At 35.4% G+C, this 26865-nt stretch overlaps 1 protein-coding gene across 4 annotated transcripts in view; it reads left to right on the top strand.

Annotated features, from left to right (window-relative positions):
• The window catches only part of LOC149564183 (zinc protease PQQL-like), a 244349-nt gene that overhangs the window by 116556 nt on the left and 100928 nt on the right, over positions 1–26865 (top strand). For 3 of the 4 annotated variants that reach the window (XM_089827245.1, XM_089827246.1, XM_089827247.1), the window contains exons 4-10: positions 10534–10767; positions 11411–11575; positions 11705–11854; positions 11983–12074; positions 12592–12673; positions 12819–12902; positions 12998–13114. In XM_089827245.1, coding sequence (XP_089683371.1) covers positions 10534–10767; positions 11411–11575; positions 11705–11854; positions 11983–12074; positions 12592–12673; positions 12819–12902; positions 12998–13114 — 924 coding nt within the window. The remainder of the gene's footprint in view (positions 1–10533; positions 10768–11410; positions 11576–11704; positions 11855–11982; positions 12075–12591; positions 12674–12818; positions 12903–12997; positions 13115–26865) is intronic. The other variant, XM_089827248.1, reaches the window with a different exon arrangement.

The following is a 26865-nucleotide window of genomic DNA, read 5'->3' as shown; positions in this document are numbered from 1 at the left end:
TGCCTTTCAAAAGAGTCACAACCTTTTGTTAGAGATGATAAAATAGATAAGTATTTGATATATGTATTCAATAGCATCAAGGAGACATTATACAATGTTATTTGCAGTCCATTGTGGACAGCTATCAAATAATAGTTATTAGGGATAGTTGTCGAATAACAGGTATGTCAAACAAGCAACATAATACAATAATGAATTTACACCAACATTCCCCCTTCATGTAATACAATTATGGTTTGAGACAAAATAATCCTGCAACTCCAACACTTTGATGCATGCATGAAACATAGATTCAACTTAGTGTCAACTTGGAACCATTAGTTTATGTCAAAGCCCACTTGGATTTGCTTCTACTTTATTGCCAAAAACATTCACTTGTGTTAGTTTTTAGCTTGTTCCACAACATTTCAGGGATGGGGACATGGATGAGGATGGGGAGGGTGGGTTGCAGCAAACGCTTTTTTGGGATGCTTCATAGAGGACTGAAACTTGGGGACGCACCCTTGTGTAACACAGGTTCTATTTAAACTTGTAATGTCTCATTATTACCTTTTTCTCTCTCCTTAAAACAGTACCCAAGATAAGTCATTTGTTAATTATTTGCAAGTCCACTTTCTCCCTCCTAGGGTGACCATATTCTCTGTAAGATATTAGGTGACTTGAATATATAGTTCACTTTTGATGCCCATTATTTGAGTTAAATATTAATTTAGCTTAACCACCGTTTTTATAATATAATAAAATAATGCTTTGATACCCTCCAATCCATGCGATTATGATATTTGAAGCAAGAGGGAACCAACTTACTTATGGGTCTTCTATTCATCCTATTAGTCTATGAGCATGTGGTGATAGACTAATCTTGGTTAGTTGACATTGACTAACAATGGGACATTACATTAAGTAAAATCAAAATTAAAAGTATTTTTAAATTGCTATGGAAATTAGACTCAGTGACTAATTTTGGAGCCTTGTATGAGATTGCTAGGATTGATTTAAGCATCACAAATTACCATCATATTTGCAAAGAGATGTTTCAAGAATTTAAAGCCTTCTGTACAAAATCTCTCATTCACTTCAGAGCAGTTCCATCAAGGAGTTGCATGTGAGCTGATTTTGATCAGCTTCAGATTTGGAATGATTAATACTTGCAACCAAATCTTATTGTCATGATTTTGGAGGTTTCATTGCTAATATTCAGGATAATTTGTATTTATTTCATCGTCAAGCTATGTTGGATCTTGTTTTCCACCCTTGGATGAGTTGGCCATAGTCATTTATCATTGTTTGAGGGTTTGGTTGGACATATTTTGCATGATATGTGTCATGATTTGTTTCTGAAGTTGCTGCACTAGCCATAGGAGTTTGATTTGTTGAATTTTCTCATCATTGTTTCTTTTTTAGGCATGCACCATCATTATGGAAAGTGATGGAAAGGTTTATTTTCTGGCAACTATCATAATTTCTGTTATTTAAGGCTGATGAATCCTATTTAGGGCTTGACCCATCCTTATTGGGATTTTCAAGGCATTTTTGGGAATTAGGTGATCCTACTGGAGGATCATTGCTAGTGTTACAATATTAGTTCAATCATATTTGACCACCAATATTGCTATTTGTAGGGTTCTTTTGGTGCATGGAAGTTGCTTTTCCTATAGTCAAAAGCTTGGACTAGATAAGAACTCGGATGACCCAAAAACTTTAAACTCAAGATTCACAAAAATCTTGAAAATTTATTGAACATTAGAAAATCTTAAAAATACAAATTATTGATTTCCTTTTTATATAAATCAAAATTAGAGTTCAATCCATATCGCTGAAATATAAGTCTTTACTGGCCAAGTATCCTACTTGTAGTTGCTATATTTTTAAGAAATTGATAAATGAAAATCAAGCCTAGTGAAAGACAACTAACAAAAATAACTTTAATCATTTATGCATTTCTTTTCAAATCCATGATCCATCTGAATGAAGGTGAGGATTGATGAAACTAGTTGACACAGTCTTGAGAATGGGGGGACCAAGGGCCTATATTTGGAGATGGCAATAAGATGGTGGTTTGGGAGTTGAGGGGCAGTCCCCTCACAAGGGTCTACAGGGAGCCTTTATCAAGATTGTGGTGTAGATCCCCTTGTGGGGATCTAGGAGGAGCCCTTCACGGGTTTTTGGTGTGGATTCCCAACGTTGTCACGGGGTATTGCTCTTTGTTGAGATGCAAAACAAGGTCGAGGGGTCAAAGTGCCTACCAGTTAGTGCAAATTAAGGCTTTCATGACCACACAAACCATCACACTACATCTCATTTTCCCAATTCTATCATTTTTTTTTATGTGATACCAAGTACTTCCTATTTCTAGAACTTTAGAGTGTTTTGCAATGATGCTTTTATAACTATAAGTGGAGATAAAATCGGGAACTTGTGTAACATCTGGTTTCTTGGGTCTAAATTAACATCTATCATACTCAAAGAATATAGTTATTACTTCATTTCATAGGAAGACAGTTTTATCATTCATGTTCATGTGAATAAGATTTACTGTTAAAATCAATTAGACAAAATTTCTTAACTATAAACTTGAAATACCATCAAATGAAATTACTACAGAAATTGAAAACCACATACCTCAGAAAACTAAGATCGAAATCAAACTAGGGATGCTTCTGCAACCACCTAGGTTAGTCCACAAATACACTATAACAATTTCACATGACTATCATCTTAAAACCGCTATCTCAAAATCACATGATGATGACAATAATTAAGTACCCACTATATTTCAAATTAGGGCATCGCATACCATTGTAACAATTAGGGCATCGTTTACCATCGGTTCATTTAGGGCTTCTGATACCACTGATTCAAATAGGGCTTTCCCACGGATTCAATTAGGGCTTCGACTACCACTGAATCAAATAGGGCTTTCGCTACCATGCATTCAATTAGGGCTTCTAATACCACTAATTCAAATAGGGCTTCTGCTACCACAGATTCAATTAGGGCTTCTGATATCACTGATTCAAATAGGGTTTCTACTACCACAAATTCAATTAGGGCTTCTGATATTGTTATATCAGTTAGGGTTCCCGCTATCACTCAATCAATTAGGGCTTCAAATTCCTTTCCTTTCGATTACTTAACTATGACAGTATCTCAATATTAGAAATATACTTATATTCGATATTCATATAAATGAAAAGCAATCCATGAATCTATCTCTTATATCTAGGTGTAAAATAACAACAATGAAATATATGAATTTAATCTTACCTCCTCATAAATAAAAGTGATAATACCTATTTCCGTTAAACAATTGACTGCATAGCTTATCTTTGTATGACTCATGACTAACATCTTTGGGAGAGGTGAAACATTGTCAGGGGCTTAACCACCCAACCTTGGACCAAATCTTATCCCCTCACGATCTCTAACAAGAAAGGCCCTCCCTACCCGGAATAGACAAGGGTCATCTTGCCATCTACTAGGCATCTTGGTATTTAACTCACCATACGACTTGGAGGGAGGAGATCACAACAATAGGAATATGCATGAATTATTAATAAATTCATTAAAATGATAAACGTTGTTATGTCATATCTAATACTGATTTATATTATTGATGATTCCTTTCTCTCACCTCATCGCCCATCTCCTTGGCTACACAGCTAGGTGAATCCCAAGTATTCGGAATTCTAAAAGGAGACAACTCTGTCAATTATTCAAGAAGATTATATACATCCAGCATTTTACACTTTGTGATTTCATAATTATGATCCTTAAAGATTTCAAAATTGAATGTTTAATTAATTAATTTAATCGTAACTGATTTCTCTTCCACGTTCTTGCAGATTAATTCCACCTCTTCACCATTTCATGGCTTCACTGCCGGTGAATTCCTCGGTGTTAAAAGTATTATGAATTTGTTCAGAAAATTGTGATAGCATGTGCATTGATGATGATTCACTTAAACAATTAGGTTTTCAAACACTACTATTTGAATTCATAGATGATGCATTCTCAAGGATACTTGAAGATTGATCTCTTATGTACTTCAAGAAGCCAACAACTATAGTATATATAGTTCTCAACTATTATGCCTAACCGGTTAAGGATGGATATCCAATCAGAAAAGAAAAGAGTTGGAACATATTTGATTCATTCTCTGACCTATCATTATGTACTAACTAAAATAGATATTATACTTAGTGAAAAACAAATCAAGATTTACAATACTTTACCTAGAGTTGGAAATCGTCTACATAGCATGACATTAACAAGAACTGATGCACTCATGATAAAATTAGCATTGTACTGTCATGAACTATCATTAAGGTAAATGTATAAAGCAGAGCACTAACTTTTGGTACAACAATGAGAAATGAGAGTAAAGAAAGATTAAACAAGTATTAGATTGGACTTAGCAAGTATCACGTGAATTGTTTGTGCAGACTCTTTACACCTCCTCAACATTTCAGGCTACCATGTCAGTGATTCCAAGGCACTCACGAGTTTATATCCACTATATTGCTTAACACCTCTTCACCTAAATTGGCATCATTGCCAAAGAATTTCCTTGGTGCTAGATTCATGATAATATTTTCATTTTTGCATGGTATGAATGAATGTACTACATTCTGAGCTGAATTAGTTGTTCAAAGTTATCATTGCATTTCCATATCTTATATACATGATTAATACACTTATGAATAAAGAAACATCTATGATATAAAGACAGTTTCCAAAAACTAGAAATCTATTACCGTCCACCACGATTCAGTCTGTATTTATATTGGTTTCAATATATGAATATTATACAAACAGATACACAACTGGTATGGAAAATAAAATATAAATTCCTTCAAGGTTCGATTGGTTTCATATGATAATCAAGGCTCACAGCCGGCATAGCAGTATGATAGGAATCAAGACATGGTTCAATGGTTCCACTATTCGATTCTTATGGTAATCAGGGATTCACACAGACATAGTAAGTGGAAGAGAATTAAAAACAAATTCAATAAAGCCTTACGTGACACTCTGTCTGCTCTAGAACCCTTGCGGCAGGAAGAAAGACTTCGTTCCTTGCTTAGAGCCACGATTATGAAAACATGGAGACAGTATGGGTTGCAGAGGGTAGAGAATAAAATCTGAAAAGCATACTCAATTCCTCCTTCAACAAAGAGAGCCGATAGCCACTGAAAATCAGAGAGGGAAAAGATGGATAGCCTATACAATCATGAGACTTTAATATAAAAGAATAACTTGGTTCATCGGTTTCCAACAGTTACAAGAAAACTTTTCGAATGCCATTCAAATCAAATTTTTAAAAAAGAAGGAAAATAAGAGGGAAAGAATAAGAAGGAAATATAAATAAAAGGTTGGACAATAAAGTTGAAAAATTATAGCTTGAATATTATAATTCAAACATTATTATATTTTGAACATTATTATCTTCACTTATTTAAATTATTAAATTATAATGATGCCAAATCAATTTTATATTATATGCACATATAAAAAATAATATGACGAAAGATAAATTAAAATCCTTTAAGATACGTTTTATATTTCAACTCAATTATATTCATTAAATTATTTATTAAATAACTCATGCGGGTCCCGCAAATATATTCTGTTCCAAGTCGCTAGGTCCTCTACCCATCTACTCAGTGATGGTGATGCTCCTTGTTGTGAGGTTTTCACACCATCGCCCCAAAATTTTTGGGGACCCCCTTTTTTCTAATCGCCTTGGCAAATTTTTGGATTGTCCAACAATTTTGAGTTTTAAAAAATTTCACGCCTTGGCACCTTCAGGACAGATATGGGGAGGCTTAGCTTATTTTCACCCGGTTTTCTTAACTTGATTTTCCAGAGCTATCAATTTTGTCCCTAGGCCGAATAATTCTCTAATTTAATTTCAACTTGGCAGGATAAAGTTGTGAATTTTGTACTTAGACGTTTTCTTTTGAAAATTTGGTTTTGACTCTGTAAATTTGGATAATTTTCAAAAGAGAAATTTTTTTAGACTTAAGTTTTTGGAAAATCTCAAATTTTTTTTTGGTGAAAATTTTTTAATTTTGTTGAAATGTGGAAAATTGCAAAAAATCAATTTTTGGTTCTAAATGCAATTTTAAATTTTAATTTTTTAATTTTTAGCTTGGCAAAATCGATTTGGTAGAAAATTGCAAAAAATTGACTTTAATTGGATTAATTTGCCTTGAAAACTTTTAAGTTTTTAATGAATTTAGTAATTTATTATTGAAAAATGACTTTTGGTTAGCCAAAATACAATTTTAATGACGTATTAATTACTAAATCCTCATTAAATGGAAATATTTAACACCCTCAAGGCACCATTTAATTTCGTTTTGCAATTGGAGCTAATTGGTAAATTTAAAAGTGCAATTTTCTTTTTGGCAAAATTAATTTTTTTAAGCTAAGTATTTAATTGTGGGCCTTAACTTGAATTTAATTTTTGTTTTTTGATTTCTCCTAGACCATGTAGGCCAGCTTTATGGAGAAAGAAAATTGGCTATAAAGGGAGTCTCCTCCCCATTTCATTTTCACAAATCATTTCTTCCTCTCCATGTGGGCAAATTTTGTGGAGCAGATTTTTTTCCAAACTTGAGCAAAATTTGTGGGAGCCGACTTTTGTGGAAGGCGAAATTTGTGGGGGCCGAATTTTGTGGGAGCCAAAATTTGTGGAGGATAAAATTCTGATTTTTTTCAAGAGGCTGCAATTTTTGCCCTAGGTTGGGTAATTTTATTTGGAGGTGAATTGCATGGTAAATTCTTGATTTGCAAAGGGATTTGAACTTCTTGAAAGTCATATCCTAGGTTCCGAAAAGTCGCTGTAAGTTTATCGGTTAAGGTGAATTTCAAATCATTTAGAGTTGCGAGGAGTGCTTAAGCTGAGATATCCATCTTTTGTTCTAGGCTAAGGATTGCTCCACTTGGTTCTTCTTGCCTTTTGGTCCACCACTCTACCATCCCGTAATAGGGCGACCAGCATGGAGGATGATAGTGCAAGTAAGAATCCCAAGCAGGCGAACACTAAGAAAGACAAAGAGGATATGACGCCCAATACTTCCTTCTTCTCGAAAATGAAGTGAATAACCGACACTAATATCTGTACAGTGGACATGATACGGATGAGGGACAAACTAAAGGAAGGACAATCCCCCTTGGCTATAGGTAGAGGTAATTTCAAATCATTTAGAGTTGCGAGGAGTGCTTAAGCTGAGATATCCATCTTTCGTTCTAGGCTAAGGATTGCTCCGTTTGGTTCTTCTTGCCTTTTGGTCCACCACTCTACCATCCCGTAATAGGGCGACGAGCATGGAGGATGATAGTGCAAGTAAGAATCCCAAGTGGGCGAACACTAAGAAAGACAAAGAGGATATGATGCCCAAAACTCCCTTCTTCTCGAAAATGAGGCGAATAACCAATACCAATGGTGGTACAATAAAAGGATATACAAAAGAAAATTGCACATCACGGCCTAGGCATCGACACTTCCACTGTGACCACTTGATTTTGAAGATATCAGAGAAGAGGATGTCAATGAGACAAATTTTGGATCGAGGTTGGATGAGTTAGGAAAGGTTGCTATCAAGAAAAAGCATTTGGGCACCCTTCCCTCTCTCAGCGCTTTTATTAGATTTGCAAAAGAATATGAGAAGGATCATGAAAAAAATACTACAAGCAGTGAACAGCGTGGCAAAGACAGCAGAACTCAAGGCGAAGCACACACACCTTGTCCTCTTATGGACGAAGTTAACGAAAGGCTAGCTAAGTTCATTTCCTTAGCTAAGAAAATGAAAGAAGAGGGAAGATTTATATTAGAAGATCATTTGATGTAAGCCCAAGTGGCAAATTTCCCCTTTCTTCTAGAATAGGACAAGTGTTTATTTCTAATTGGCCACCATTTTGGTGCCTTCTCATTGGTTGCCACTTTTTTCATTGGTCCATTGATGAGGTGGCAGCTTCTCATTGGCCGATGGGGTGGAAACCCTAATTAGGGTTTTGAGGATCTAATCTAGATCGTTGATCTTGTTTTAATCTCCACCGTCCGTTGTATTTCTAGCCCCTATAAAAGGCCATTTGCTCTCATTTGTAAAGTGGTTGGAAAAATTGTTGCGAAGATAATACCAAAATGCTCTCTTTTTCATTGTTACGATTGGCATGTTGATCAAGAACATTGGGTGTTATTGCATGTTTTCTACTTCCACTTAGTTAGATTTTCTTTCAAGTTGTTTTAAGTTGGTTGCATTTGAAGTTGTTTAAGTGAAGTTAAAGTAGATGGATAGTTGTATGGTAGCATTGGTAAATGTTTGATAGGGATCAATACTAGGCCACTAGCATCCTAGCGGCTGGTTGGGAAGCTTTGTGTGGTAAACTAGTCTATTATTCTTTTCAATCATTACACTTGTGGAAGTGAGGCCGCTGGTCAGCTCTCATTAGGTTCAATCCCCGTCCATTTGCTAACCTTCCATTCATAGGAGTAGGAGTAGAATAGTAAGTAGCTGGGTAGTCGAAGCTTAGAGAAGCAAGTTAGAGTAGATCAAGTGATAGAACTCATCCATTTACCTTCCACAACCATCGCTTTCCCATCAACATCATCATCGGCAGACACACCCTCCATCATCGTGACCATCAACATTATCTGCCTCCGCACATTTCACAAACTGAGTCACCATCACTTTCATTCCACCAAAGTCCAAGTCATCCTTGAATGAATAGCGTAAGGCCGCCTATGTGATTACCAGCAAATCACATCGATAAAACTGAGCGAGTATCCAACGGTGTAAGGAACATTGGAGTTATGTCGCATGAGCATTAACTTTTCAAGAGAGGAGTTGTATGTTTGATATCCTGTATCAAATTTTCAAATCCTAATATGTTATGTAAGTGATACAAAACTCGCATCAACACTCCTGCCTAATTATTTTCTGGCAATGCTTCCAACCCACTGACATGCTCCCTACAAGGAAATTCTCCACCGTTAAATTATATTATCATAATAAAATATTTAAATAATCACAAGGGTTAACCATCTTCTTAATTCCATGAATTCGTGATTAACGATCAACTAACATGTCATCTTCACTTGAAATCATAATGACTAACTATCTTACCATTTCGCCAGATATAACAAATTAAATTGTCAACTGACTTCATGTGAACCTCAACCGTTATATTTCAAGTTAGGTTAAAAATCGGGATGTAACAACTTGGAAACTCTTGATTGATAGGCTTGGAAAACTAGAAAATGAAAAAATACTTAAATCGTGCACTTTATCCATTTGTAAAAGCATCTTAGTCATGACATTTTAAAATGGTCAAAGCCTCAATAGTCAAGTTCATAACATCCAAAAACACAGAATTTCAAATGATGAAATCATGTTACACTTTATTAGTTTTATTTGGGTAATTCAAACTCTAATGTGAGTTTTTTTTCGAGTTTACATAATTCTTTCATGTATATTTGTGATGAGTTTTCGCAATAACTAATGGCCATTATTTTCTGCAAATAAAATGTTGCCAATTTTAACTTGCAATTGTGAGTCCTGCGAGTAATTGCTTAGTTATATGATCCATGACACTACAACCATTTTACTCAAGAAAATGAGACAGACTTGGATCAGCAACTAAGGTCTCTTGTGATTCTATAAATAATTTCCTATTGCTCAAAAACAATTTTTCTAATTCACAACAGTCAGTGAAATTGTTCAGGCAGTTGCAAATCAAATAAAATCAGTTTTCAGATGGTTACAAGATGATTTTGATTCAGATCTAAGTATACTTGGCACACTAGGGTTTCATAATTGCTGATTATTTGCATTTGAGGATTTAATTTGTTCTTTCCAGCCATATTAGCATTTGAACTTGATACATTGGAGTAGAAGCTACTCAAATCTGAGCACAATCACATATCATAGAATTTCATAGTCCTTTCATTACATATCATAGAATTTCATAAGTCAGGCTGCAATAAATTTGTGGTGATTTGACATCTGACATCTACAAGCTGGATTTTCTATATTTGATGCACTTGAAGTTGTATACCAGCCATTGAAGGTTTGAAAGAAGTTTCCAGCTATTTGTTACCATTTTTGGTCTGGTGTCTCAGAAATAAATATTTTCTTGTTAAAAAGGAAATTTGAAAACCGTATGGAAAGGGGATAATGCAGATTTAATGATTGAAAGGTCCTTTAAGTCAATCAAAATATTGCCTGACAAATTTCCTTCTTGAAATACAAGACTGTTGTTGCTAAAAATTATAAAAGGACTTTAGCCTATCCAGCAAGTTGTGGGTCTGTTGCTGTTGCTGTGCCTAAAAGCTGCATCAACACTATTTTCTACTATGATCAAAATTTCCTTTTTATCAGAAGCATAATGAATCTCAATTCATTTCCCCTCATGTAGCTCTTCACCCTCTCTTGGGCAATTTCCCATTATGAGCTTTATATTTCTACATGTTTTCATTTTGTGTTTCTGACCATCCATTTTCTGGGATAATATTTTTGTTTCTAGGTGCTTTTCAGTGGGTTTGCATATGGTGGATTGTCTGAATTGCCTGAACGTGACTATCTATCATGCTCCATGGGCTCAGCACTTGCTGGACAAATTGGTGTGTTTGGATATAAGCCAGAATTTCTCATGGAAATGCTTGCTGGTAAGAAAGCAGAAGTTGGTACAGAAGTTCTGGCATATATGAGAACATTCTCAGGGAATTGTTCACCTTCTGATCTGAAGACTGCTCTGGAGGTTTGTTTCAAGTTAAAAATGTGTTGTATTGGCCTTTCGATTCATTAAATTTGTGCACATCATCGTTTGTTGTTTTACTTGAAGGGGACTCTTTTTGAATTAAACTCTTTTGGCCTTATAGGTTTAGCAACTCATTGGAATTGATATATTGAATAATCTCAGCAAGATTTTTTTTTTGTTCCCAAGGTTTTGAGTAAACTCAAAAATTTAGATATTTGTAAATGTTTTCTTTTTCTTATAGATAACTATAAAAAAATATTCTTCTCGTTGGATGTCAACATAATGATTTTCCTACATTATTCAATTCTGTTTTCTGTTTGAGATTATTAACTCAAATTTATTGCTTGGTGAGATCTTCAAGTTCTTTTTTCTTTCTCTAGTAGTCAATTTGTTTTCTTCCAGATTCTCACAAGATTGAGTTGATTTTTTTTTGCTGGTTAAGAGGCCGAAGCCAAGATTAATTATTATTTTGTGTTGTGATTAATTATTATTATTTATTAAGCTTGAATAGACTTGAACCCAAGACATCCCAGATAAGAGGCTCACAATTTGCCGTTTTGTTGTAGGCTCTTGCCTAAGATTGAATTAATATTAATATTAAACAAAATAATATTTTTTCTCAAATTGTTGGCAATGTATTCAGCTTGTCAATAGGTTATTTTCAAAAAGCATTATTCCAGGAGATGATGAAATCAATGTAGCTATGCAAATAATTAAAGAGAAAATAGGAGAACGGGAAAGAGTTCCTTTTACAGCATTTTCAGATTGCATCAACCAGGTTAATTATGGGAAATCATACTTCTTTAAGGTGATGTTTTGTTGAATGATATTAAAGAAAAAATTCATTTAATATGCACCTCGTTGTTCTTTTCTTGTTTGCTAGCAATTGAAAACCTTTACCTCAAAAAATGTAAAAGATGTTCCATTTTATGTGCAGCCTATCAAAGTCAAGGATATCCAGAAGATGGACCCAAAAAGATCTTGTCAATACTTTGATAGTTGCTTCAAGGACCCTTCTACATTTACCGTTGTTATTGTAGGAAATATTAAGCCAGAGCTAGCCCTTCCACTGATACTGCAATATCTGGTGTATAGATGTTTATGTTTATAATTGTTTCATTCCTATTTGAATTTTCTTTTCTTTAGTTCTTGAACACTTATATTCCAATGATGTTTAAAAGGTGCAAAGCATTTTTCTAAACTTATCTTCAACAGGGTGACATACCAAAGCCATTGAAGCCAGTTATGCATTTTAATCGTGAAGAGCTGAATGCCTTGCCTTTTATGTTCCCTAAAAAAAGAGTGAGGTGCATTTCTTTTTGTCTATTTTCAAAATCTATATGTACACTCAAGAAATACCACCTGAATTTTGTTTCTCCCATCTATAGAGAGTGTCATTATTGATTCTTCATAATGTAATAGCACATATTGTAATTTCAGTTTCTTCTATTTCTCATAAAAATCTCCTTATTATCTAATTAAATCTGGGTCATTCTTGCAGTATTCCTTTTGTAAATATTGTACAATTGGATAACATGTTTAGTCTGAAATTCTATTGTCTTCTATTGATCATTGCAATAGATACCATTATTTTATGGTTAAATTCATATTAGGCTTGCAACATTCCCTACTTGCATTTGTGGGACTGAATTATGTGCTTAGTCACTCCTCTAGATTGGTGGTTTTGTGCATGCTCAGCACTTCATTGCATTAACCTTGAGTAGTTTGTTTATATTTTCAGTATTTTGTTTCAGTTTTTACCACTTATTAAGAAATACTTCTTATATAATCTAAAGCTGGAATGACAAATTTTGTATATTCAAGGGAAGTTGTATACAGCCAGAAGTTAGATGCACAATGTTCTGTTCAGATTACCTTTCCCATTGAACTTAAGGCACCAAACGTGGTATGTCATGAATCCAGTTGGTATTTCAAATGCTACTTGAAATTCAATATAAAAGGCAAAATAGATCCCATATTTATGTGTGATTCATTTTGATATAAGGACTGATTCATATCTATTCCCTTTTTTCATGTACAATTTTTTAAAGATGGAAGACACTCAATTTGTTGGTTTTATCCGCAGTTTACTAGAAATGAGAATCATTCGGATTCTACATTCCAACCATCTAGAGGTATACAGTTTGCGAATTTTCCTTTCAGTTAGATTTACAGAGATATGTCTTCTGTATTTCCTGAATGACTGGCTCATGTAATCTTTTTTATTCAGATATACTCTGTCAGTGTTTCAGCCTTCCTAGGATGTGCCAAACCTTCAAGGGCGGATGATCTTCATGGTGATATTTCAATTAAATTATTATGTGCTCCAGATAGCTCTCAGAAACTGGTGAGTTGTCATAATTTTAAATGCTATTTTCTCTTGACCCTTCTCCATTCTCTCCTGCCTTCCTGTATCTCAATAATTAGTCATTTTTTTGTTCATTATTATTTTGAAAATTATATCTCATTGCTTCATTCTAAACAGATTGGAGATCCTAGTATATCTCATTGCTTCATGCTAAACAGATTGGAGATCCTAGTGCAAGTCATTTGAGTGTTCTCTTTGCTTTAGTATGTAGTATTGAGTTTCTAAATGTTTTGAATCATTTTTCTCTCAAGGAGACCATGGTGTATCTAGATTAAGATAACTTTGCATAGGAATGAATCATAAGATCCTTGAGCATAGAGGAGGTAAATGCTACACGTATAGCCAAGCAATTCATAGACAAAGTGATGAAAGATGAGATGGATGCCTGTAAACTTAGAAACTTGGTAAATACAAATCACTCTCCATGATAAGCTGCATCTTCAGCCACATCAGGTGGTTATTGCAACAGTCTTCAGTGATAATTGCAATTACAGCTACCCTGTAGCACCATGGATGGTACATATTACCTAGCTTGGATAGATATGTAGGCATTAAATTAGTGTCTTTGCTAATATAATTGTACTTGACAAATTAAATTAGCAGGTCTGCTCCAACCATATACTATATTTGTATGAGAGTATTTACTTCAAAATATTGGTGATGTTTGGGGCTGTGTTTTGGTCCACTATATTGACTTGCATTATTTTGAATGGAACTAATTTTTCTTTCTCATCTTGTATTGTATCTTTGATTCCCCTCTCTCTATATCCATATTCAAATGTTTGTTTCACAACTCATCTTGCCCTGGTTTTTCTTGTCAACTTTCTATTTGGACTTAGTATAATTGCTTTAAATGATAGCATCTTTTTCTTCTTCAATTGCATCTTGTTCTTCCTGTGCAAAACATCTCGGAATTTCTCCTTCCTCCTAAAAAAAATCCATTATTATTTATCATTACATCTTCCTCTATGCCTATGTTGGGATCATAACCTACATTTGTTTTGCATTCTTCCTCCAACACTCCTTCAAAATTCTTGCAACTTGGATGTTCTTTATTGTCTTCATCCTGTCTGACTTTCACTTTTGTGGCAACATTAGAATATGAATCACCGTCTCCAAATTTCTACTTCAATTGAGCTCAAGTATGTTCCACATTAACACCTACCTCTCACTTAGCCTTATCTCTTCATAATACATTTTGGAATGCTGTTTCCCATGTTCAATTTTCCTCTACAAATAAAAATTTATTAATTTTATTGAATGCTTAAACTAATGGGCTGGGATTCTCAAATGTAAAAGTTGAATGAAACCTTATTGCACATATTCTGTAACCATGTATGTGTGTTTGCATGAAAGCATTTAATTTTCAACTTCTTGTTGCCTAGATAATTTTTATGAGAGAGTTAATTAAATTAATTGTGGAAAGATGGAGAGAGAGAAATTAATTTTTCACTATTTCAATATTTTCTCTCTCCTCGTACTAAAACTTCTAGAGAGAAGTTTGGGATTTGAGTTTGAGTTTCATTCTCTCCTCAATATTTTCTCTCTCCCCGTACTACCTCTCTCTACGTACTCCAACTTCTAGAGAGAAGTTTGGGGTTTGAGTTTGAGTTTTCCCTCTCATTCACAATCTTCTCTCTCCATGTACTAAAGTACTCTCTCTCCACGTGCTCCAACTTTTTAACCTAATCCTAACCGGACCTCCCAACCCAAACTTCAACTTTAAAGCAATCACCGGCTGGAAATCAAATTCACAGATATAATCTTGAAGACTGGTTTTATCTGTAAGAAAGATAATCCTCACAATTATACAGGCATCATTTGGCCATCTCAAAGGATTTGGCATCAAACTCAATCTCATGGTAGCACTCACACTCTCTTGTGAGGAGATGAAATATGCACATTTATTGTTTGACAAAGTGCTAAAGATGAGAATGGGAGCAGGCTGTAAACACTAAGGTGATGACAGGCGATTATCATATTGAGAAATGAGTGAGGTATAATAATCATCGCAAATGGAAGCTAATAAAAGCACAGGCGCAACTCGTGAATTGCTTGGTGTATCGGCAATATACAAATAATATGGTGAGGGGGCACGCAAGACAAGGCATATGAACTATTTAATCAAATATTCTTGAGGCAATAAAAGCCATAGGCATGATCAGGCATAGGAGCTGTTTAATCCAAGCTCTACATCCTCAGTTTGACCACAAACCAAGGAACATGAACGTTTGACAGAAATCTCCAAGCTAGCGCATACACTGGAAAATGTGGGAACATGGAATCATATGAGAATTAATTGACATTTCTTCACCCGCGACAGCTAATGGAAGTTATGTAAGTTGTTTGAAGTAATGATAGATGCAAGAAACACAGGGAGAACTTAGACAAGACATGCATGTTGTTTTGATTGAAGGCTAGATTCATGAGACCTGCGGCCTTGATGGAGATTAACAAACTCATCTGCAGCCCATGCTATTCACATTGAAGATTATCAAAGCATAGTCAAATGACAACCACTCTTCAGCCTACAAAGACATTATCTGGAATTAAAATTGGTAATTCATTCTTGCAAGATAGTTTCAGCACTCCAAGTATTTGAAGGCAGCAATAATAACAAATGTCAATTGTTTGACATAACCTTCATCCCACGAGCTTGTGCAAGACATTGAAGAAGCCAAACATACCATTTGTTCCATCACTAGAATTGGCAAAAGATGTATGTTCAGCTTGTCAATTATTTGACAGAATGTGTTAAAGAGCCACCCATCACATCAATGTTGAAGTGTCTTTTCTATAATTGATATAAGACAAAACATGAGACTACCTACGCAATAAGAGATCGATATCAATTAGCTTAAGGCTTCACCAAAGAAGCTTATATTTTGTGTGTGTACACTTGGCTTCGGATCACAAAACAAGGCAGGGGCAAAGCATCGTGTTCCGGCTTGGTGTGACTGGATCCTTTGGTATGCAAATGGGGTAGAACAATATCATATGAGTGAGCAGACTATAGGCCGGTTTCTACAATATTTACATCAATAATTGATGTGCTTTGAAATGAAAAGTTGAAAAGAGTGTGAGCCTCTCCATTATATTAATGGAAGTCCAAAACTTGCTTTCTCCAGATATTGTGAATCTTCCTGCCCTCTTCACACAAACTTGTTAGGATGAGATTAGTGTAGTTGTGAAAGTTGAGGTTATGAAGAACCTCATTCCAATATTCAATGAAATGGAGGCTGAATAGTTGGACATCTACAAACACAATGGCAGCTACAAGCTTGAATAGTATTGATAAAGTTTTAAGAACCTCTTGTGAATGCAGCAGGCAGGTGTAAAGTTTAATCTCATATGCACAATTTGATGCTTCACGATGAGGAATATATATATATAAATAAATAAAGGCTTCTCTTTTAGTGGATTGGACAGTCTGAAAATCGTGAAGTCAGAGGGAAGGCACATGAGGTGGACGGATTGAACATGGTAATAATTCAATGAAATTTTGTATTCATGCCATGAAGCTATAGTGAATGGGCTTACCTAAATTTGTGGTTACATGTTTGACAAAGTGAGCACGGTGGAGTTTCAAATTGGCACTCACTGATAAGTTATTTGATGAGTCATCCAATGTAAAGCCTTAGCTGCCAGAATAGTAATAGAAGTTGCCACTGATTTGTTTGACGGAATGCCTTAATGTTTTGGCCATCTCATGGACATGAAAGATGATTAGAACAAGGAAATGCCAAAGGTGTGATGAAATCACTTTCATTAAATGCAATTAGCCATGAAAAACCCAATTTCATCTACAAGAGAAGCACACAAGATATTGGAAAGTTGTACATTTTGTGACAACATTTGAAGCAGTTGAAAAGTGTCATAGTTTTTAGAGTCTGGAGACTATGCTTTAGTGTTGTAAACATTTTTACAGTCTTGATGGAATGACATGGACACTATCGAATGCAATAGTTTTGAAATTGGTCAAAAATGGATATGGTGAAGAGGCTTTAAAATCCTTCTAAGAAAATGGCTCAAGGATCAAGAAAGAGGTATAGAGATTTCATCAACGACGTCAAAGTCTTGTTCTCACTTTGATAATATGAACCTCAAATCGCTTCTTTGTAAAGTGGCGTAGGTCACTCCTTATGATCGAAGAAGTCAACTTTAATTTTAACCTTGTTTTAGTCAATGTCTTAACTATTCTTAGTTGTGGTTAGGCGTCATGAGTTAGAGTGGGAGTTGGTTTTCAAATGCGTTCCAAATTCCAAACTCTAACTTTTTGAGCGGTTACGAACCTGAAAAGTTAGTTAAGCTAGAACGGCTATAAATTCACAAATCTTAATGTAATAAGGGACTTTTTGGACTTGGAGACAAGGAACACTTATGCTCTAATAACAAAGTAATTTTTGGAAAGTGTGTACATTTGTTGTTTTTGTAATCAGTTATTTCTTACTTTCTTGGTGCAAAGAAATAAAGGAAGTACATTTGGTGTTCTCTTTGTAATGAATCTGAAATTGTTGAAGTGTTGATTCATCTATGAGTATTTTCATGGTATGGTGTGAGTATACATGAATCGTTGAATTAGCATTGTGTTAGTGATAGTTCTCAAGCATAGTTCTTGATCACTTTCATTAATAGTTTACATTGTTTTTATGGAAACATTGAAGTTGTGTGGTGCATGTGTTCTCAATGGTTTCCTTTTTATTTTCTAAGCTCAATTCATCTTTATTGAAAAATCACAAATTTTATCTTATGAGGGAGTTGCCCCTCTAAACGTAGAGGAAGGCCAGATATAAAGGGCCTATCCAATTGTTGGAGACATCGGTTTGCCACACACTCCATTGGGCGAAATCTTATATTTCTACAGTGACAAATCTGTTTACCAACAGATTTTTGGCAACTCTGCTAGGGATTTGAATGAGAAAGACTAATTAGTCGCCTATAATGAAGTAAGATGGTATTGCCGCATGAGAATGTTTTTTTCATTCTAGAACTAAATCTTGGCTTTCAGGACACACAAGAAGATATTATTTCAGATTTGAACACTCTAGCCTGGAGGTGTAGACAATCTGTTCAACAATACTATCAAGTGAACCGGGTTCTAGAAGAAGAAGAATTAGGTGAAATCTTGCAAAGAGCTTCTATTGGTCAAAATGTTGTGGTTGTCGAAAGAATAGTTGCTATTCCAAGAAGAAACAGGCAAAGTCTTGGTCACATCCAAGACCGAGTGAACAATAATCAGTAACATGGTTGATAAAAGGTACCTTCCCTAGAATGAAGGGTGGCGACTCTATTTTAAAGATTGATTATCAGCAACTCTATTTGAAGGTGGTAATTGAAAATCATGGTTTGGTACAAGGGAAAAGTTGAGAGTGATAGTGATAGTGACAGTGATGATGAATACTTTTCATATCCCAAGAAACAGGCTCTTGATGAGCCTCTGCAAGTTGAATTCTTGAAGAATTTCTATGGCGGCAGGAGGCTAGATCCTAAAATGGTTCATCTCCACTTACTTCAGGTTTTTCCAAAGATCGAAATAAAAGATGGACAAGATTATGGTTTTCTTTTTCATGATCAAGAATCCTTCTTGGAAAAAGATTCAGCATATAAAGATAATGAAGGCCTTGCTGAAAAGTGTGCTTCATCTAAATCAGCAATCAGGACTACTAAAAATGTCTCTCATGTACTTGTATCTCATCAAAATCAGATTTTTATTGATCCTAAGCAGGCTAACTTCTTGAAGAATTTCTATGGTGGACGAAAACTAGATCCAGAGAAGATTCATCCATCTTTGTTCCAAACTTTGCAAAAGATAGAAGAAGAAGATGGTAAAGATTATCAGTTTTTCTCTCACAAGACAAAATCATCTTTATAAATAAGTTCTACATGGAATTATAAGAAACAGTTTAACCAGAAAAATGGTTCATGTGAATCAAGAATGGATAATGGTGGTCGGAAGAGTATCCCCATGCTTGCCCCTATTGCTCATCAAAATCATGCTTCCATTGATCCTAATCAAGCTGAGTTTTTAAAAAGCTTCTACGGAAATGCACGCCTAGATCCTGACAAAGTACATCCTTCTTTACTTCGAACGCTGCGAGAACTTGAGAAAGAAGACTTATGCAAGAATTATTTTCTTGATAATAGAACATCTCCTAATCCAAATGTTAGGAAGGACTCATCTAAATCTTCATGCATGAAAGAAGATGAAGATTCAATGTGTAAACAAGGAGATGGTCAAGAAATGGTGCCTATAGAAGAAGAAGGGTCTAGTAATGTATCAAGGGACCACTATGAAAATTTCAAAACCAAGGAGAAAGTATTCAATCATCTTGATCATAGTGAGAAAGAGCAAGAAATATCAAAATCTCAAGAAACTACGCAACATATGATTGAAGAAGAGGGAAGTGTGGATCAAAGTGAATTTCATACCGCTTTTATTCCTACTTGGTGCCTCAATGCTTAAGATGATGTCTTCCTATGTGTAGAAGATCTTCCTGGTCATCCTTTCATAATAATTCAAGGTGATGAATCTATTGACGACATCAATACTTTAGATGTTCTGGCACAATCTGAAATCACTACTATTGATAGAGACAAAAACACCAATGAACCTCTACAAATACCTACCTCGTCTGTGGAAATGGAAACATTTACATTTTATGAGATTGATGAATTTGTGATTAAAAGACCAGTTGATGAAAAAGCTAAAAATCAGCTTCAAGGAGAAGAAGACGAATCATCTAGCTTTCCTTCCTTATCATGCATGCGGCAAGAATGTCAACCTTTCGCAATTCATGAAAGATGCCTTGGAGAAAGATCAATGATTCATAAGGACATAGATGTCATTGAACATATTGAAAATCAAAGTTGTATGAATATGGCAACAGGTTCCTCTGATCAAATGGAAGTGCAATTAAAATCCTATGGATCATTCAAAGGTCAAAGAAATCCTCTTTTTGAGACTTCTCATCAAATAGAAAATCCTATAGCAAAGATCTTTTATGAGAAGAATAACCATGATAAAAGAAGTAATGATTTAGCAGGGAACCTTATGGAGGAATTTGATGAAGGAAGCTCTTATGATGTATTTACTCCAAGCTTGTGCTCAAAATCCTTGGATGGTAATTTCCTCTATGAAGAAAATGTTTTCTTTAATCCTTTATTCTTAGAGGGAGGCATTTCTATTGATGATTCTCCAGTTGGTATTCAAAGAAAAGTTTCAATGACTGTAGCTCCACAGGTCGCTTCACATCACAAATTGTTTCAAGGCAATCCCATACGAAGTTTGGTATCTCCTAGCCTTAACCATCAGAAGATCCTTCTAATAGAGAATTTTGATATTAATGGAATGAAAATTGAAGTTATAGCCTTTAATGTTGAAGATGGTATCAATGTAACTCAGAAGTGCCTAGAAATTCAAGATGATCTTTTGGAAGATGAAGAAAAAGAAATGGATCGTGGGAAGATTCAAGCTAACATGGATATGCATCTAGGTTGGAATAATTTTATAGAAGATTTTACCATAATCATGCTCATAGGAAAGAAAGAGTGTCTGGTGTCAGAAATGAGTTCAAGACTTCATGATGACCAATCACTACAAATTCAAGTAAAGGGCTTTCCAAGTAGAGGAGAGGACCAAAGATACATTCAGAAACTCAAAAATCTAATTCTACAGTTCTTTCAAAAAGGAGTCATTCATGACGTACATCATGAAAGAGAATTGAATCCAAAGTCTGGGGCTTTTGATGAGACATGGTTATTTGGATACATTCCCTTGTCCAAAGCAATGGAGCTTGTTAGGAGTCCAAAATTTGGAATCAAAGGAGCAAGCCTACAATTGAGTTTGCTGGAACTTGGGAGTTGTCGCCTGTTAAATCGCCATGGAATATACTTTTCCCAACCAGTCAATGGGTTTGCATGATTCATCTAGAGATAAAGCTATCAGAGGTAGGGGTTCCTTACCTTGTACATATGCCAGTTAGTAGTTTTTTTTGTGCCTTTCCCTCCCTTTTGTTTGGTTGTGTTCCCAATTTCATTGTGCTTAGTCCCTTTCTCCTGAATTTATCTCCTTTTGGGGTGACTCTATAGCCCTTGTGATAAAGCACTGCTCTTTCTCAACTCTAGGTTCATTAAGCGTCTTGCACAGTCCTTGTCCTCGGATAGAGCCAGTTGTTGCCTAGATAATTTTTATGAGAGAGTTAATTAAATTAATTGTGGAAAGATGGAGAGAGAAATTAATTTTCCACTATTTCAATATTTTCTCTCCCCATACTAAAACTTCTAGAGAGAAGTTCGGGGTTTGAGTTTGAGTTTCATTCTCTCTTCAATATTTTCTCTCTCCCAGTACTACCTCTCTCTATGTACTCCAACTTCTAGAGAGAAGTTCAGGGTTTGAGTTTGAGTTTACCCTCTCTCATTCACAATCTTCTCTCTCCATGTACTAAAGTACTCTCTCTCCACGTGCTCCAACTTTTTAACCTAATCCTAGCCGGACCTCCCAACCCAAACTTCAACTTTAAAGCAATCACCGATTGGAAATCAAATTCACCGATATAATCTTGAAGACTGGTTTTATCTATAAGAAAGATCATCCTCACAATTATACAGGCATCATTTGGCCATCTCAAAGGATTCGGCATCAAACTCAATCTCTAGCACTCACACTCTCTTGTGAGGAGATGAAATATGCACATTTATTGTTTGACAAAGTGCTAAAGATGAGAATGGGAGCAGGCTGTAAACACTAAGGTGATGACAGGCAATTATCATATTGAGAAATGAGTGAGGTATAATAATCATCGCACATGGAAGCTAATAAAAGCACAGGCGCAACTCGTGAATTGCTTGGTGTATCGGCAATATACAAATAATATGGTGAGGGGGCACGCAAGACAAGGCATAAGAACTATTTAATCAAATATTCTTGAGTCAACAAAAGCCACAAGCATGATCAGGCACAGGAGCTGTTTAATCCAAACTCTACATCCTCGGTTTGACCACGAACCAAGGCACATGAACGTTTGACAGAAATCTCCAAGCTAGCGCATACACTAGAAAATGTGGGAACATGGAATCATATGAGAATTAATTGACATTTCTTCACCCGTGACAACTAATGGAAGGTATGTAAGTTGTTTGAAGTAATGACAGATGCAAGAAACATAGGGAGGACTTAGACAAGACATGTATGTTGTTTTGATTGAAGGCCAGATTCATGAGACCTGCAGCCTTGATGGAGATTAACAAACTCATCTACAGCCCATGCTATTCACATTGAAGATTATCAAAGCTCAGTCAGACAATGATCACTCTTCAGCCTGCAAAGACATTATTTGGAATTAAAATTGGTAATTCATTCTTGCAAGATAGTTTCAGCACTCCAAGTATTTGAAGGTGGCAATAATAAAAAATGTCAACTGTTTGACATAACCTTCATGCCGCGAGCTTGTACAAGACATTGAAGCAAGCCAGACATACCATTTGTTCCATCACTAGAATTGGCAAAAGACGTATGTTCAGCTTGTCAATTATTTGATAGAATGTGTTAAAGAGCCACCCATCACATTGATGCTGGAGTGTCTTTTCTATAATTGATATAAGACAAAACATGAGACTACCTACGCAATAAGAGATCGATATCAATTAGCTTAAGGCTTCACCAAAGTAGCTTCTATTTTGTGTGTGTACACTTGGCTTCGGATCACAAAACAAGGCAGGGGCAAAGTATCATGTTCCGTCTTGGTGTGACTAGATCCTTTGGTATGCAAATGGGGTAGAACAATATCATATGAGTGAGTAGAGTATAGGCCCGTTTCTGCTATATTTACATCAATAATTGATGTGCTTTGAAATGAAAAGTTGAAAAGAGTGTGAGCCTCTCCATTATATTAATGGAAGTCCAAAACTTGCTTTCTCCAGATATTGTGAATCTTCCTGCCCTCTTCACACAAACTTGTTAGGATGAGATTGGTGTAGTTGTGAAAGTTGAGGTTATGAAGAACCTCATTCCAATATTCAATGAAATGGAGGCTGAATAGTTGGACATCTACAAACACAATGGCAGCTACAGGCTTGAATAGTATTGATAAAGTTTTAAGAACCTCTTGTGAATGCAGTAGGCAAGTGTAAAGTTTAATCTCATATGCACAATTTGATGCTTCGCGATGAGGAATATATATATATATATATATATATAAATAAAGGCTTCTCTTTTAGTGGATTGGACAGTCTGAAAATCGTGAAGTCAGAGGGAAGGCACATGAGGTGGACGGATTGAACATGGTAATAATTGAACGAAATTTTGTATTCATGCCATGAATCTATAGTGAATGGGCTTACCTAAATTTGTGATTACATGTTTGACAAAGTGAGCACGGTGGAGTTTTGAATTGGCACTCATTGATAAGTTATTTGATGAGTCATCCAATGTAAAGCCTTAGCGTCCAGAATAGTAATAGAAGCTGCCACTGATTTGTTTGACGGAATGCCTTAATGTTTTGGCCATCTCATGGACATGAAAGATGATTAGAACAAGGAAATGCCAAAGGTGCGATGAAATCACTTTCATTAAATGCAGTTAGCCATGAAAAACCCAATTTCATCTGCAAGAGAAGCACACAAGGTATTGGAAAGTTGTACATTTTGTGACATTTGAAGCAGTTGAAAAGTGTCATAGTTTTTAGAGTCTGGAGACTATGCTTTAGTGCTGTAAACATTTTTACAGTCTTGATGGAATGACATTGGTTAAAAATGGATACAGTGAAGAGGCTTTAAAATCCTTCTAAGAAAATGGCTCAAGGATCAAGAAAGAGGTATAGAGATTTCGTCAACGACGTCAAAGTCTTGTTCTCACTTTGATAATATGAACCTCAAATCACTTCTTTGTAAAGTGGCGTAGGCCACTCCTTGTGATCGAAGAAGTCAACTTTAATTTTAACCTTGTTTTAGTCAATGTCTTAACTATTCTTAGTTGTGTTTAGGCATCATGAGTTAGAGTGGGAGTTGGTTTTCAAATGCGTTCCAAATTCCAAACTCTAACTTTTTGAGCGGTTACGAACCCGAAAAGTTAGTTAAGCTAGAACTGCTATAAATTCACGAATCTTAATGTAATAAGGGACTTTTTGGACTTGGAGACAAGGAACACTTATGCTTTGATAACAAAGCAATTTTTGGAAAGTCTGTACAATTGTTGTTTTTGTAATCAGTTATTTCTTACTTTCTTCGTGCAAAGAAATAAAGGAAGTACATTTGGCGTTCTCTTTCTAACAAATCTGAAATTGTTGAAGCGTTGATTCATCTATGAGTATTTTCATGGTATGGTGTGAGTATTCATGAATCATTGAATTAGCATTGTGTTAGTGATAGTTCTCAAGTGTAGTTCTTGATCACTTTCATTAACAGTTTACATTGTTTTTATGGAAACATTGAAGTCGTTTGGTGCATGTGTTCTCAATGGTTTCCTTTTTATTTTCTAAGCTCAATTCATCTTTATTGAAAAATCACAAATTTTATCTTATGAGGGACTGCCCCTCTAAACACAGAGGAAGGCCAGATATAAAGGGCCTATCCAACTGTTGGAGACATCAATTTGCCACACACTCCATTGGGCCAAATCGTATATTTCTACTGTGACAAATCTATTTACCAACACTTCTCAAACCTAAATCGTGGTCCTTCAAAATGTAATTTTTCTTGTGATTCATCCATATTCAGCATTGCATGTTCTTCTACACCCATGATAGGATCTTCACGAGTATCTTCTTAACTACCTTCCTCCATTACTACTTTAGCATCTCTGCACTAGAATGTTCATTTTCTTCATCCTATCTTTTTTCACTTGTGTGGCAGGATAGTGTATGAATCTACTATCAAATTTCTAAATCAATTATCTTCTAGTCATCCACTTCCTCTTGCAGCCATGATACAAGCGTCCTCAACGAGAAACAACAGCACGAAACACAATGGCAACAACAATGAATTGAGAGAATGCAAGATCAGATGTTGCAATATCATAGATTCGTGAACTCGTATAGAATTGGCCAAAACCATGCAAGCTTACAAAATAGGCATACCAGTCTAAACAAAATCCTAGCTATCTTTCTTTTTGAACTAAGTTATTCTACTGCTTCTTGCCCACCCCCGTCTCCCACCTAGCCACCCACCCAATTAAGGGTCAATTACATCAATATATAACATGTTTGCAAGGCATCAAATCGGCCAAGAAAGATCACAATCTTCAAAGTGAGAAAATCTGATATGAAAAATATAGGTTGGGCCTAAATTATGAAGAACTCCTCAATCAAGATTTTGATTGAAGCATTCTTCCTTTGCAATGGCTCTCGATACATCTCCATCTTCACATTGGTTAAGAGATTTGGTAGGTTCTTCCTCAACAAAAAGAGTTCTTCCACTATTCTCTACCCTCTTTCTTTATCCACCATTTTGGTGAAGGATCCTATAATCTATTCGGTGTAAATTTTCCTATTTTCCTTCTCTTTTGCCTTTGCTTTGTTTTTCAACTTTTCCTCAGCCTTCAAGGCATATTGATGAACCTCTTCTACACTTTGTAGATCTCATCTTGTATAGTCATCCTTAAACCATTGAGATGTCAAGCAACTTGTTCAACATCATCCTTGATATATCTAGATCTGATGTGAGCCTCACCTTCAACTTATTCACCATCCTATAGTAATATTTGACTTTCTCTTTACCTCTTCTTTGTCTATCAGTCTAAAAATGTGACCACTGCAATGAAGCATGACCTCTCAACTTTGTCAAGAATGCTTCAGCTTCTTGTTCTCTCTTGTTCCTCCAAAGTCAAAGTACTTCTCCATCTCTATAATCTAGTCAAGCAATCTATTCAAATTTAACTCGCATTAGAGTCCTATGGGTTAAAATGTGGTCTAATGTTTACCCTAGTTAGGGATTTTAGGAGTTTGTCATCTCCTTGATTGAGCTTTGGTTGCTCTTCTTTCGTGATTTCTTCAAATTCTTCATCACTTACATCTTCAACATGTTGACCTCTTCTTTGGGATAATTCGACAACTTCTAATTGTTCTACAATTTGTCCTAGCATGTCCATCACAACCGGATTTGCATCTCTTTCTCCACCACCTCTAGCATTTCTCTTTAGACCATCCTTATGCAAGTCCTTTGCAGTTGTAGATCAGATCTTCACTCTTCCACTACACAACAAATCAATTACAAGACTTCGGAATCCCTAGGAACGAAAAAAATTGTTATCTCATGAGCAAAACACACTCTGATGCAACCACAACAAGAGGGTCCTCCAAGTTGTGTAGCTAGAGCCACACAATAGAAACAACAATGAATTGAGAGATTGCAAGACTGAATATTTGCAATATTATAGAATCATGAATTCAAAAACACTTGACCAACAACATGCAAGCTTATAGAATAGGCATACCAACCTAATTATAGATAAAAATCCTAAAATTATCTTTTTCCATTTTAACCTCAAAATAGTTATAGTAATCCTCCTCCCCCAAATTTATGATTAATGACGTTAATGATTAATGACATCAATATATAGGATGTTCACAAGGTATTAGGCCAGCCAAGAAATATTACAATCTCCAAAGTGTGAAAATGTGATATAAAAATAAAGGTCAAGCCTAAATCGTGAAGAACTCCACTAGGATTCAGAATGAAGCATGAACCTGTAGGGAGTTTGACCAAGAGCATAGGAATGTGAGATGAGCCATTCAGAT

The sequence above is a fragment of the Cupressus sempervirens genome, chromosome 4 (assembly GCF_028749045.1).
Source record: "Cupressus sempervirens isolate cs-2001-9-10 chromosome 4, ASM2874904v1, whole genome shotgun sequence".
NCBI classification, from domain to species: domain Eukaryota; kingdom Viridiplantae; phylum Streptophyta; class Pinopsida; order Cupressales; family Cupressaceae; genus Cupressus; species Cupressus sempervirens.
This window is presented reverse-complemented; position numbering and strand designations above follow the sequence as displayed.